The following is a 15475-nucleotide window of genomic DNA, read 5'->3' as shown; positions in this document are numbered from 1 at the left end:
CTGAACTCAGGGCGCTTACATCCGAGCCCCCTTATAGAGTTTTCTATAAGGATAAAGTGCAGCTTCGTCCACATCCTGCCTTTCTCCCTAAGGTGGTTTCTCCATTTCATATCAACCAGGACATATTTCTCCCGGTCTTTTATCCCAAACCACATGCCACTCGCCAGGATCAACGTTTGCATTCCCTGGACGTACGAAGGGCCCTGGCCTTCTATATTGACCGCACAAAGCACTTTAGAAAGATGACGCAACTCTTTGTTGCAGTGGCCGACCGAATGAAAGGCTCACCGGTCTCCTCACAACGCCTATCCTCCTGGATTACGTCTTGCATCCGGACTTGCTATGACCTGGCAGGCGTCTCAGCACCGCACCTCACCGCTCACTCCACGAGGGCCCAAGCCTCCTCGACTGCTTTCCTGGCACATGTTCCGATACAGGACATTTGTAGAGCGGCGGTTTGGTCATCAGTCCACACGTTTACAGCTCACTATGCACTAGTGCAGCAGTCCAGAGACGATGCTGCATTCGGGTCAGCGGTTTTGCACACAGCAATGTCTCACTCCGACCCCACCACCTAAGTTGGGCTTGGGAGTCACCTAATGGAATGGATATGAGCAAGCACTCGAAGAAGAAAAGACGGTTACTCACCGTTGTAACTGTTGTTCTTCGAGATGTGTTGCTCATATCCATTCCAAACCCGCCCCCCGTCCCCACTGTTGGAGTAGCCGGCAAGAAGGAACTGAGGGGGCGCCGGATCGGCTGGGGTATATATTCAGCGCCATGAAGGCGCCACTCTAGGGGGCTCCACAGCCGACCCGCCGGTGTTGCTAGGGTAGAAAATCTTCCGACGATCGTGCACGCGGCGCGCACACACCTAATGGAATGGATATGAGCAACACATCTCGAAGAACAACAGTTACAACGGTGAGTAACCGTCTTTTATCAGTAGTAAGCAGATTAAAAACAAAAGGGACCAGGCCACCAGGTTAGGCCGGTCCTGTGAAAACAAACACAACCAACGCTCAGAGGTCTCGCGGGGAGTGCGCTGTGACTGTCCAAAGAGATCACAGGGCATTCCCAGCAGACACTATTGTCGTCTGAATAACCGCTTAAGTCCCAAATCGTCGCTGGCAGTCTTCTCTGCAGTCTGGACGGTCCACCGTTCAGGAGCAGGCACTGCTTTCAGACGAGAGTGATGAATCCAGTTCTTGCGTCCCTCAACCTTTGCTGCTGTGTGGGAGACCAGCAGGACGGTGTGGGGTCCCTTCCACTTCTCTTGGAGAGGCTCATCCTTCCAGGTCCGGATGAGTACGGAATCGCCTGGCTGCAAGGAGTGGATCGGGGCATCCAGCGGGAGAGGTTGCAAATCTTTGGTATACCTGTGGAGAGAACAGCAGACAGAGAGCACATGTACTGAGATAAGAAGCCACACCCCATTTCCCACTCCCCTGCCAGAACCGGTGTACCATTCATAGGCCATGCCCTTCCAAACATAATCTCAAAGGGACTGAGCCCTAACCTGCCCTTAGGGAGAGCGCGAATGCGGAGCAGAACAAGGGGCAAAGCATCAGGCCACTTAAGGGAAGCCTCTTGGCAAACCTTTGAGAGGTGCCGCTTAAGTGTCTGATTTGTACGCTCCACTACCCCACTGGCCTGCGGTCGCCATGGCGTGTGAAGCTTCCAGGGGATCTGTAGGGCATCTGATATCTTTTGAACGACTTGGGATGTGAAGTGTGTTCCGTTGTCAGATTCCATCCACTGGGGGAGCAATTTGAGCCTTACTCTGTGCTACTCGATATCCTCGAAGTCCAACAAAGTTCAGGAGGCTCACAGTGGCTTTAAGGCAAGAGGTTAGACCAACTGCAGCAATTAACAAGTCATCCACATATTGCAGGAGGAGGACTTTATCCTTGTTGTCCCACTCCTCCAAGTCTCTAGCCAGGGCCTGGCTGAAAAGGGTGGGGGAATTTTTAAATCCCTGGGCCAGCACTGTCCAGCAAAGCTGCTTTCTTACCCTCCTTTTGTCCTCCCATTCGAAGGAGAAAATCTCCTGAGACTGGAGGTCAACCGGAATCGTGAAGAAAGCATCCTTTAAATCCAGGACTGAAAAATGGGTGTACTGCCCCCCCATAGAGGCCAACAGTGTATACGGGTTTGGAACAAGGGGGTGTAGAGTCTTAACCCGCTCATTAACTGCTCTCAGGTCCTGGACCAGCCGGTATGTGCCATTGGGCTTTTGTACAGGCAAGATAGGAGTGTTCCAAGCTGACTGGCATTCTCGAAGTACCCCGCACTTTAGGAACTGGTCTATAGTTTCCTGCAATCCCTCTCTGGCTTCCCTTTTGATCGGATACTGCTTAATTCGCACTGGACCTTTTCCTGGCAAGAGCTGAACAGTAATAGGAGTATGATGGGCTGCCTTTCCTGGGATCCCTGATGCCCGTACCAGAGGAAAAACCCGCTTCTCCCATTGACTCCACTCTGGGGCTTGCATGGCTGAGGGCTCAATTGCAAGAGTCATTATCCAGGCATTCTCTGGAGGTAAGGTGAGGCTTATTTCATCTTGAGTGAAATGCAGGGTGGCACCTAAGCAACAAAGCAGATCCCGTCCTAATAGTGGCGTTGGACAATCTGGGAGGTAAACCAGTCTGTGAGATAGAGTTCTGTTTCCCAAAGCACATTCCGCTGGGGCATATACTGGGCACTTAGTTCCTTTCCCTGTGGCTCCCACCACAGTGAGGGAATCTGCCACAGGCAGCCGAAGGGGTTGGTTTACAGCAGTTCGTGCAGCTCCAGAGTCTATTAAAAAGGCTATGTCTGAATCTCCCACCCACATTTTTACTCGGGGTTCCGGGGTCAGGATAGTCCGTCTCCCCTGACACCCCTATTCTTGATCCTCCGCTGCCATCATAGGGGTACCTTCCCTTTCGGGGCACTCATTTTTCCAATGTCCCTCCTTTTGGCATATGGCACACTGGTTGCGACCCAGGCGCCTTTCCTGTGAGCCAGGGCGCCCACGTCCTCTCATTCCCCGGCCCCTTCCACCTTCCTGAAATCTTCCCCTGCCATCAGCCTGTACTGCTGCAACCATCATTTTCACTTGCCTCTTTTCCTTTTCTCCCTCCCTAAGGCTGTAACCCCTGTTTGCAGTTTCCAAAATCTGTGCCATTGTCATGCCCATCAAATCCTCCTTTTTCTTCAGTTTAAGGACATTACAGTCATCCCAGTCAGGCTTATGGCTAGCCAGACACCCTTCAAAGACCGAGATAAACTTGCTTGGATTCGTAGAGAATTCCCCTGCCTGTGCCTTAAAAGCTGCTAGGTCCACTGGGTTAAAAGGCACATGGGTATAAACCTGCATTGTAGTGGCTGGGCGATTTTCTGTTCCAGTACGGGCTATCCGAGTCTCAGTAATCAATGGATAGAATCCCACCGAGGGGGCAATCTCTGGGACCTGAGGCACCCTATCTTTATATGGTGGGGGTGTTGGAGCCGAAGGGGACACCGACTCTGCCATACAACCGGGGGAGGGTTCTGAGGACTAACAATAGTTACTACCGAACCTGTCGGAGTCAAATTACACTTTTGCAAAAGATCTGATCTATCTCTTAACAACATAAACAACTGTACATACATATGTTCATTCCATTTACCTGTACGCTGACAAAACAAAAGCAATTGAAGGATCGTATTATAATTAAGTGATCCCTCCGGTGGCCACCTTTCCTGGTCCTCTAGCTGATATTGAGGCCAGTCTACTGTACAGAACCTTTTTAATTTACTTTTAATCAACGGATCCGATCCAAACACTTTCCAGTTCACCAGAATGCATTCTAAGGGCATACACCTTGCCCTGCCTGCAGTACTCTGTCCCTGCCCCATACTCTAGGGAGACACTGGGCGTCCCTAGGTCAAAACAGGTAAAGTCCCCACTGGACTGTTCCTACCTTATCCAAGGGTCCGGTTCTGCACCGTCGCCCACAGCTGTTTCTCCACTAATCAAGCGTGTTGCACCGTTGTGCCCCCCGGGATCGACCAAATCACGTCTCCGCCGAGGCCCCCGATGAAGTCACCGGTGCGCGCTGGGCATTGGTCGTCGTCGTTATCCGTCAGCCGCCAGGAGGGATCCGGGCAAGGCTAAATTTCAGCCTCGAGCCCACCCAGGGACGCCAAGACTGTTGCCGGCACAGGGGCCCGAGGACAGCAACAGTGGGGTTCGTTGCCCGGAGTGGTTCACGCCAATAAACATACCGGGGTGGAGAAACAATCAAAGTTTATTTGAGATCTCGAAGTGGTGCAAGGAGACAGGCAAGTCTCAAATCAAGCACACCAGCAAAAACAGTTTCTCTCTTCTTTATACATTTTACAACTAAGTCCCCTCTCTCTCCCCCTCTCTACCACCCCCCCCTACTCCCCCTCCCCTCTCTACCGAAGGCATGTTTATACATTTAAGCAACTAAATCATTCTAGGGTTATAAATCTAGCTTGTTAGTAACTTCTCCCTAAACAGTTATTTGGTCCTGTTTAGCCTTAGTTTATTACCCCTTCCCCAGCTAGAAGCATGCAAACCTCATCATTATTGTTTGGTACCTAGTATGAGCAAGGTCGTAATTGCTAACTGGCTATTTACACATTCCAATTCCTGTCCTTGGTTGTTGAGGTCGATTAGAGTTAAACATGGACGGACAGAGTTTAAACATGGAAGAACTCTGGCTCAGGCAGGCCTAGTAACCCCAACAAAAGGAGTTAAGATACTGGCTGGGCCATCAATTGGTGGGAGAATTTACCTTCCAGGCTCTATCCAAGGTAGGGTGCTTTATGCTTCCCAAAGCTGGAAAGGGTACGTGTACACTTCAATAAAAGATGAGTGGCACCACCTCGACTAGCTCAGGTCTGCTGGCTTGGGGTGCTTGCCAAATTTGAAGTGTAGATGTTAGGGCTGGAGCCTGGGCCCTGAGACTCTGCAAAGCGGGAGGAACTCAGAGCCTGGGCTCTAACCCATCCCTAATGTCTACACTGCTGTTTTTAGCCCCACAGTCCAAGCCTCATGAACCCTTGTCAGCTGACTGAGACTTGGTGCTATGAGCTTTTTATCACAGTGTAGACAAACCCTATTATATCAAAAGATCCTAACTGGTTAAAGATTAACCCTGGCAGGAAGGGAGAGGGCAAGTGATCAGCGAGGCTGACCAGGGTATGTTAGCATAAACTCTCTGACATATTGGCGATATCTGTCTACCCAAGCTACATTCATATATTGATATAGATAGATATAGATATATATGACATACCCTTGTTAGCATTGCCAAATATAACAATATAGTGGAGATGTGGCGACATAGGCTTCAGAGCGGACGGTATAAGCCTGCCCGGAAATCTGGGCACCTATAAGGCATTGCTTAAGCCAGCACTGCTGCATCTACACTGCTATTTTTAGCAATGCTGCAGTGGGTAAAGGACAGTATGGCCTTATAAATGCTTATGTTGCTTTAGTGATTAGAACTAATCTAACTTTTTGGACTGAAAACATTTCCTATCAAAATGTGCTCCATGAACTGTTTGCGACTTCCTTTTCTGGAGATGGTCAGTAGCCAATATAAATTGAGAGTTTGATTCGCCAGTCCTCATTTGCTCTATAGTTGCCTGTAATGCAACACTGAGCATATGGCTGCATATATTTGTTGACTAATAACTAGACATAAAGGGTGAAACCTATCTACATTACTATTAGGCAAGGGGGTTTGGGGATTTCCTCCAGTGCTCCCCAATCCCATTCTCCATCTAGTATATTGTAGTTTAAATAAATTACCAAAATAATTGAAACCAGAGTGATTATATTGCATTATTTTGACAAATAAAATTTGCAGAATTTTAAAATATTGTGTGCAGAATTTTTAATTTTTGGTGCAGAAGTTTTAATTTTTTGACACAGAATTCCCCCAGGAGTACCAGTTTAGACTGGTATAATTTATTACCCTTTCTCTTCCTGTACAGGAATAAACTATACTGGTCTTTAGTTAAAGTGACACACTTTGTGTGTAGACAAAACCTTAGTCACTCTCACTGTTTCCCCTTGTAAATAACTTTTTTGCACAGAAGAACAGCAATCTCTATCCCAATTTTGTTTGTTTTGTACTTCTGTGGATTTAAAAAAAATATTCCATAACCACACCATGTCTCTTTTTCTCGTCTTCATGTTCTCTTCTCACCGTGAACATCTCCAGTAGGTTTTGCACTAACATTTGCCACATTATTTTTGGAGCTGTCAACAGTGATAAAGGTATACAAATTAGAAGCAAACTAGTTACTTTCCATCTCTGGCAGGTCATATTTTTCAAGTGGAAATGTGAGCATCTGGTGGGGGTTGAAAGGTTTTGTTTACAAAAGGGTGTTCCAAACACTGAGCACTTGGGCTGGCTCTCCTTTTTTGTTTTTTGTTTTTTAATTTAAAGGACCAACTACAACAATGAGTTGCTAATATCCTCTTAACATATACTTTAAAATTACTGGCTCTTATTAGTTAAGCCTTTGAGTTAAGAATACTTCTTTTGAGGCCATTTCACTTTTCTGCTAGGAGTGCTTCACTTGCATTTCAATGCTCAAATAGCACTTTTTTGTATCTGTGTTTGTTTTTTGGCTCTGTAAATGTTAAATTATTTTTAAAACTAAATTGTTCATCAACCAGAGTAACCAGAATCGACTAGCAAATGGAGAATTCTTAAACTGGAACAAATTCTTAAATATTGAGGTATTGTGTAATTATTCCAAACATAGCCCCAACTCTGCCATCTGCAGAACAGGTCACGCATCAAGTGTCATTATTACTGCAATTGCATCAGACATTAAACTCCTGGCATTTTGCTAGACAACCTTTAGGAAAGAGAATAAACAGTCACTACTTTGTTGGGATTTGTTATTTGGCTGTGCTAAGATTTGTTTCTCGTGACTTCTTTTTGAATGTTCATTCACTGCCTTTCCATCTCAGGGATTTAGTTGAAAATGTCACTGACTTTAGAGCACATGCCAGTGTATCATGGGTTTCTCTTCTGTTTCAATTTTGTGGCTACTTTCACAGAAATTTCCCTTGATTATTGTGGGTGGGTTTTTTTTTTTTTTTTTTTTTGGTGGGGAGTATTTTTCTCCTTCCTCTTTCTGACTTTGTGATCTGTCACATTCTTTCTCTGTGGTTTAGTGTTTTTTCATCTTGCCTGTAACTAATTTTTATTTACAGGTGTCTGATGATAAAATATCACCAAATACATTAAATGATGTCAAAACAGGACTCATCTGGCCTGGGAACTTAGTGATGATGTTCTGCATTGCCAGTTGGGGAACTGGGGTTAAATATTCAGGCTGTGTTTTCACTCTTGGGGATGTCAAGTTTTGGATTGTTGCAGAGTTGGGATGTTTGTCTGAGTAGGGAACATAGGGGAAGTACATTGCAGCGGTCGGTTTGGCAGATTAAAAGGAGACAAATTAATTACAAAAGATTTTTCTTTTAATGTCCCCATTCCAAAGTGAGTAAGGGAACAAATATGTTATGCAATGTTATGTAAAATTCATATTCAATTCTATCTAGACCCTAAACCAATCACTTTTGCATCCTTGAACATCTGTGTTCTCCTCCAAACGTTTGAACTAAGTTTCTATAACCAGCAATGGGCTCCAATATCATCCTCAATCTTAGGTTAAAATGAAGTTTCTATAGTGGAGGAATGTCCTTCATGTTGTGAAGTTTCAGCTTACTGTGCTAAGCTAAATGTGTGTTTTTTCTATTTTAAAATGGCAGCATGGCGTTACCTTGAAAGATCAGGTTTACCCATATATAGGTGATAGGTCCATAGCATTTACTTCTTGAAGAAGCGTAACCGCCAGGAACACATAATAGCTAATTGCATCACCCTACTTCCACATCCTAAAGGATGGGATTTTTCTGGTTGCAGAAAGTTTTTTACAAATGGTCCTAATCCATCTAAATTAGTGGAATTACAAAAAACAGAAAAAAAAATACAAGTCTCCAGTACTTTGAAGCTGGTGAGAATAACTTTTTCAAGATACGAGGCACATCTCTCCTCTTGGGAAACTACTGTTCAGCATGAGAGAATAATCAAAGAAACCCATCCCAAGGGAAACCTCTCTTGCTCAAACATTCAAGATAAAGTAGATGGATATTATAGTAAATTATAAAATCATAAGCAGATGTGTGTGTATATGTAGGCTAGTGTAACATGTAAAACATTGTTCACATTGGGTTTGCATGTAATAGTGTACAGAATGCTGCAAATGGTGTTTGTAAATCAATGATTCTCCAGATTTTGGGGAAAGGGGTGAGCAAACCAATAAGTGGCCTTGATTTGTATCCTAAATTGGGAGAAAATAAAAATCTATATTTTTTTTGGCAGAGCATGTGGATGAGAACCTAAACTTTTAGCAGGCAGTATGTTAGAGAGCTAAAATTGAGGTTGCTTTCCTTCAGGGTTTTATGGGAAACCTGGATCATTGTAATGTTCCATATGGGATGTTAGATAAAGCGGTACTGCACTCACAATGGTTGTGGCTGTTACTGAATTTTATAAAAAAATTACTCCTTTTTTTTTTTTGGTTTTATAAAGTATTACAAATATGCTTTGTCATTGTGAAAAAATATTTAATTAGTTTCACTTCTTTATTTCTAGGTGCCATCAAAGCTAACGGTACTTTCAGGACCTAATGCTTGAACTTGACTACTAGGTGCCATTCTTACTTCTGGGGGTGCTGCTGTCTGTAAACTGCCCTCTTCCTCTCCACCTTCCCATCTCATAAAATTCAATTTAGCTACTGTGTGACAGTCCTCGGCATTCTGGAAACCATGGGGATTGGCAAGAACACTGCTTCTAAATCAGTGGAGACTGGAAGCTCAACAGAGGGCAAATATGAAGATGAATCTAAGCATCCTGCCTTCTTCACTTTACCTGTAAGTAAAATATTCAAGAATGTTCTTTCTTAAATAATATGTAAAAGGTTTTTGTATTATTCAGTTATCAGGGTTTATGTTGGCTTAAGCATAGTGTCCAGATACGCAATTAAGCTTTTTATATATAGAAATTTTGAGTGGCATTGCATTATGAAGAGACTTTTACTAGATCAATGAGTTAAATTCTTGACTCCTCAATGTCTATTGTGATATAGCTCTCTAACACATCTTAAGATGTGTCTCTTGGTAAGCATACACCTACTCATCCTTTTTTGGGGAAGAATCTTGTCTTAAAATTGTCTGGCTAAATTACATCTATTGAGAGGAAATTCAGGATGTAATTTGTCTGGAAATAATTTTATTAAAGTAGGGAAAGTAGTTCCATATTATGAGTAGTTGCAATGAATGTGTTTTGTTCGGAAAAACAAATACTAACAATGTGTGTGGTGACGGCATTGCTAAGATGAAAATATTTTTTATTTTAATTGAGGTGAAAGTAAATGACACTGAATTATTTCACAGTGCCATGGTTCATTTCATGCTGAAGGATTGTGCCATAGATACAAAACCATTTTGAAGTAAGTTATGTTAGTAGCTTTTGCGGAAGCATAACTATGCTAGCTGCAACCATGTTTAAATGTTTTTAATAGGTGAGTTTTAGCACCGAACCTCCATAACTGTGCTGTATCTGCTTAATGTCTGCATCTTATAGACTTAACACAGTTGTAGATATCACAGTTTTGCTACATTGTGGACAGGATCACAGTGGTTTTTGTTGGTGTTAGTTCTCTGTTGACTGTCTAGATCAGTGTTCTTCAAACTTTATATTGGTGACCCCTTTCACACAGCAAGCCTCTGAATGTGCCCCTCCCCCCTTTATAAAATGAAGGGGAGGATTTAATTTAGTGGTGGCTCGGGGCTGTCAGCCCCATGGAGCTGATGGCTCATGATCCCCATGTAACCACCTTGTGACCCCGTAAGGGGTCGTGACCCCCAGTTTGAGAACCCCTGGTCTAGAATGTCGTCTTCAGTTCCTCAACTCCACTGGATGTCAGTGTTTTAACATAATGAGCTTGAAATCAAGAAAACTTTGCCACTTGACTAATGCTGCTGCATTACCATTTGGTTCTCTTGCCCCATCAAGAGAACTGGGGTTTCCAGTAGAAACATTAGTGAATTTAAGGTGTCTTTCCCCATCAGATCTATAATCTTGCTCTTCTGCATATCACATTAAAATATATTTCTGGTTGCTTTTCCACAAGTTTGTTGCTTTTCTGGTTACTTCTATTAAGATGTGACAGAAATGTGGTGGGTAAACTTGGAATTATTTATCCAATCTCCACACAGTTTATCAGATTTTTGGTTTCAGGAGGAAGGGAGAGATCTTATTGATCTTGTCCTCCATGAGCTAATGTTTAGCCACTGTTTGCTTCTGATATAACTATCCACACGGTCATTGGTCTCACATCTCCAAAAATTCTGATTAGATTAAATCTACCATGTCCTAGTATCTCTCCACAGCTAACAAAACAGAGAACCAGGATGCTGAGTGTGGTGACATTAAGAGTAGAAGGCTGAAGCTTGGGTAGGACGTTCCCTCTAATTAGCCTTCATTTTGAATCATGTGACATTGGCCTGCTTTTGCAAATGTTTGACCTCTGAAATATCAGTGCTAGGGGCTGTTTATTTATAAAGGCATCGATTCTTGGGAGCAGCATTAACAGAGCCCTGAGAAGAGTCAGCTATCTGGTGGTCCTTGTGACCCTCTACAAAGATTATGATATGAAAGGTGCAAATATTATTTTCATGAAGATGCAGGTTAGACATGAATCCCTGTGTTTGTGGACCAACCAAATATTTTTTTCTCTTGACCATTCCCATATTATGTACGTGTGTGTGTGTATATTTGTATATGTGTGTACATATATATAATGTGTGTGTGGAGAGGCAGCCTACGTGGGAATAGTGCTAAACCACTATGTGGCTAAGGCAACCTATCAGTGATAACCTCACAAAATATACATTTGGGATGAATAGGAGCGGGATGTTGGGGGCAGAGTGAGAGAATATCTGTTTTTTTTGTGTGTGCTGTAGGTTTGCTCAGAGTTGAGAGAAAAATAAAAACACAACAGCATTAGGCTCCATTGATACTCGTGTAATGTCGACGACCTGTTGTCGGCTGGGATCAAACTTGGGACCCCTGAAGCTTAGTGTGTGAGCCTCTACTGCATGAGCTAAAAGCCGCATGCCTCTTAACCAAGGCTGTAGCAGGCTCATCAATCTCTACATGGTCTAGGTGCACTAGAGGGGGACAGAGCACCACACCAAGCAGGCATGGGTTACACTTGTTTGATTCTTTCACAACCCGGTTAAGTTTCTGCGTCTCCCCTGCCTTTCCTTGTCCTTTCTTCGCTTTGGCCAAATTCTACTCCCACTGAAGTTGTAACTCTCTCGCTTAATTGGTAACAGGATTGGGTCCTCCCTTAGCAGATTTCATAAATCAACTGATACAAGTTTACCTGGCCAAAGAGCTCCATCTGATTCACTTCAGTTTATTGCATACTATTTATATCAGGAGACAGTGCTATATAATTTTTCACTTACTGGTTCGTTGTCTTCTCACTTCGTTTAATTACTCTGTACTGTGAGATTCTTCAAAGAACATTTGTAGCAAAGTAAAACGTCAGAAATCAGATTTGTTAAATATGTGCTTTGCACTTAATGGGTTATAATAGAAAAAGTAATCAAATTTAACTGCAAATGGACAATTGACTACTTTTCCTCACAGAGATTTAGGAAGCAATAACTGGCATACTTTTTCAGAGTTGTTGAAGTAGAGACTTTGGGGATTTGATGTTGGATGCAGTTTCCTCACTATTCAGCATGCACCTGTTCAAAGTAAATCACCCCTGCTAATATCAGTATTCTATTTCCAAACCTGGATATCCAAATATGATTTAGCAGCATTTACATCTCCACTAAACTTCCATCTAAATGGTACTTTACTTGATTTGCCTCTTCTGAAAGGGAAAAACAAACCTAATACAGTGGAGTGGCACCTCTTAAAGGAATACACTTCTCACCATATAGGTCTGGCTGCTGACTTTTGTCTGGGTCCTGGGTTTTAAATACATTTGAAATCCAGTTATAATTTGAAGAAATTCTGTAAGTAAGAATATGTAATCAGACTTAAACAAATCCATCCCCTATGACAATTCAAATAAAAAGAAAACTTAGCCTGAAGTTATAGGTGCCCAAAGAATGCTGTTAGAATTCTAACTGAAAATGTAATACCAATAAATGATGTGTAAGAGGCAGTAGCTAGTGACACTCATGAGCACACTAAAGATTAGCTTTGAACCTGGATATCTTTCATATTGTAACAGTTGTGACAGACCCAGATCAGTGGGGTACAGGAGTCTGGTAGAGGGCAAATATACTGGTCACTGGATGAGTAGTTTTCTGTTCCCTGAGTGACCAGAGCAGGGGCTGCACTAGAGTAATCAGGAACCTGCTAGAACCAGTTAAGGCATGCAAGCTAATTAGGACACCTGGAGCCAATTAAGAAGAAGCTGCTAGAATCAATTAAGGCAGGCTAATCAGGGCACCTGGGTTTTAAAAAGGAGCTCACTTCAGTTTGTGGTGCGAGTGTGAGGAGCTGGGAGCAAGAGGCGCAAGGAGCTGAGAGTGAGAGGGTGTGCTGCTGGAGGACTGAGGAGCACAAGCGTTATCCGTCACCAGGAGGAAGGTCCTGTGGTGAGAATAAGGAAGGTGTTTGGAAGAGGCCATGGGGAAGTAGCCCAGGGAGTTGTAGGCGTCATGCAGCTGTTACAGGAGGCACTGTAGACAGCTGCAGTCCACAGGGCCCTGGTGGACCAGGCTGCTCGGGTCCAGCCCAGGGCCCTGTGGACTGCAGCTGTCTACAGTGCCTCCTGTACCCCAAACCTCCCAATTAACCTGGTCTGTGGGTTCTCCCAGAGGGGAAGGTCTCTGGGCTGTTCCCCAACCCACATAGTGAATCTCTAAGGCAAGAAAATCCGCCAATAAGCGCAGGACCCACCAAGATAGAGGAGGAATTTTGTCACACTGGTGTGAGCAGTGGGATCTTGGGGTGCACAGCGCGGCAGAAGAAGGAGGGTGATTTAAACAAAAAACAAAAGAAAAAAAAGGGAGAGGGTTTATTTTTTTTCACCACAATGGATGATGTCATGCGGGCACTAATACAAGTTACGGCGGCCCAGCAGGAGGCTATCCATGTCCAGGCAGCTGCCCAACAGGAGGCAGTGCAGCTGCAGCAAGAGACTAATCGCCTGCTGGTGGACCAGGCTGCTCAAGACCGAGCTATGTTGCGGGAACTGGTAAACCAGGTAAAGTCCCTTACAGAGCTGAATCGTGGCCATGGTGGGACGTGGCTCATACAGGCCAGCCATTGGCTGCAGAAAATGACACGGGAGGATGATGTAGAGGCATACCTTCTGGCCTTTGAGAGGACAGCCCTATGGGAGGCCTGGCCTCGAGATCAGTGGTCTGGCATCCTTGCCCCATTCCTGTGTGGGGAGGCCCAGAAGGCCTACCATGATCTGCCTGAAGAGGCTGCGGCAGACTACCCCCAGCTGAAAGCAGAGATCCTGGCCAGATCTGGGTTAACGACAGCAGTGCGGGCCCAGCAGTATCACGGTTGGAGGTACCGAGAAGACAAAACCCCGTGGTCCCAATTGTATGACCTTATCCATCTCGCATGAAAGTGGTTGTAAACAGAGTCCCGGAGTCCGGAAGAGATACTAGCGGTTCTAGTCATCGACCGATACATGAGGGGACTACCACCAGACCTTCATGCCTGGGTAAGCCAGAACGAACCCTCCACTTATGACGAGGCTGTCGCCCTGGTAGAGAGGCGAAGGACAGAGAGGGAGCTGACCCGACCAGTTAAGGAAGAAGCACCCCGGGTTAAATTAGCAGCACCAAGCCCTAAAGTTCGGGTGACTGGGCCACCAGGAGGGCCCAGGTGGAAAAAGAGAGAGGCTGAAGGCCCATTAGAGGCCACAAAGAGTCGGAGCACTGAGGGAGAAGAGGATCGTGATGTTAGACTGCCTAAACCAAGAGACCAGGGAACGCCTAGGGCTCCATACAGATGTTATGCCTGCAGGGAGTGGGGACACATAGCTGCACAGTGTCCCAATGCTGAGGAGCTTATGCAGTGTAACCTGGGGAACTGGGCAGATCCATGCTCCCTAATCCACCTTGTGGGGATCTCACTAACCCCACATATGTATACCAGACCAGTGAAACTAAATGGGATAGGTAGTCAGCTGCTGCAGGCTAAACCTACGGGGATAACATGCGTCCATGGGACAGTTAGTTACTACCCCACCATCTCAGTAAAAATCGAGATCCAAGGGAACACTACTGAGGTAGCAGCAGGTGTAGTCCCTAAACTCCCATACCTGGTGCTCATAGGGAGGGACTTCCCAGGGTTTGGAAACTTACTCCCAGTAGGGGGATTGGAGAAAGATGGGGACCCTAAAATTGATGAGGCATCCACAGCAGATTGTCAACCCCCAATCTTCTCTGAAATATCCCCAGATTTGTTCTCCACTCCCAGACAGGGTAGAAAGACAAAAAGGGAAAGACGGGCAGCTAAGGTCTTGGGAACCCGAATACTGACCCAAAGCCAGAGGGTCGCTCTTGTAGGTAGGCGGACCTGCGCAGCTGAAAAGGAGGCCACGCAGGAGGGAGAAGCACCTGCGTCTGACCCCCACCCTAATGCTTCTGAACCAGTAGAGGCAACAGAGAGTGGGCCCCTAGATCTTGGGCAGATTAGCTCCGGGAGAGGAAATTTTGGACAGGACCAGGCAGAAAACCCAAGGTATGACAACATTAGGTAGGAGGTGACTGAAATAGATGGGGTCCCCGTGGAAGGAAAAACCCAGGGACCAGGACCCTACTTCATAATGAAGAAGGATCTCTTGTACCGGGTTGCACCAGTACAGGGGCAGAAGGTACAGCAGATCCTAGTACCTCAAAAACACCAGAATGCTGTATTAAGTCTTGCTCATAGTCATCTTTTTGGGGGGCATTTGGGAGTAGAGAAGACCCTGGCACGAGTCCTATAACCGTTCTTCTGGCCCGGAGTACATGAAGAAGTGCGGAGGTACTGTGCCTCCTGCCTGGAGTGTCAGCTGCACAGTCCCCGTCCCCACTTGAGGGCACCTTTATTACCCCTTCCCATCATAGAGGTCTCCTTCGAGCGAATAGCCATGGACCTAGTGGGACTCCTGGAGAAGAGGGCTCGGGGCCACCAATATATACTTGTTGTTTTGGACTATGCTACTTGCTACTCAGAAGCCGTCCCCCTGCGGAACACGGCCTCTAAAACTATAGCCAAAGAGCTGGTGGGGATCTTTGCCCGAATGGGGCTACCGAAGGAGATATTAACCGACCAAGGAACCCCATTTATGTTGAAGCTAATGAAGGACCTCTGTACGCTACTACATATACATACCCTGAGAACTTTGGTCTACT

The 15475-nt window shown here is 45.2% G+C and overlaps 1 protein-coding gene across 6 annotated transcripts in view; it reads left to right on the top strand.

The window, feature by feature from the left end:
• The window catches only part of SLC23A2 (solute carrier family 23 member 2), a 135939-nt gene that overhangs the window by 53786 nt on the left and 66678 nt on the right, over nucleotides 1-15475 (top strand). For all 6 annotated transcript variants that reach the window (XM_054017818.1, XM_054017815.1, XM_054017816.1 and 3 more), the window contains one exon: nucleotides 8676-8953. In XM_054017818.1, the coding sequence (XP_053873793.1) occupies nucleotides 8849-8953 (105 nt within the window). In that variant the 5' untranslated portion in view covers nucleotides 8676-8848. The remainder of the gene's footprint in view (nucleotides 1-8675; nucleotides 8954-15475) is intronic.

The sequence above is a fragment of the Malaclemys terrapin genome, chromosome 2 (genome assembly GCF_027887155.1).
Source record: "Malaclemys terrapin pileata isolate rMalTer1 chromosome 2, rMalTer1.hap1, whole genome shotgun sequence".
Classification (NCBI taxonomy): Eukaryota; Metazoa; Chordata; order Testudines; family Emydidae; genus Malaclemys; species Malaclemys terrapin.
The sequence above is the reverse complement of the archived record's forward strand: the minus strand, read 5'-3'. Positions and strand labels throughout refer to the sequence as shown.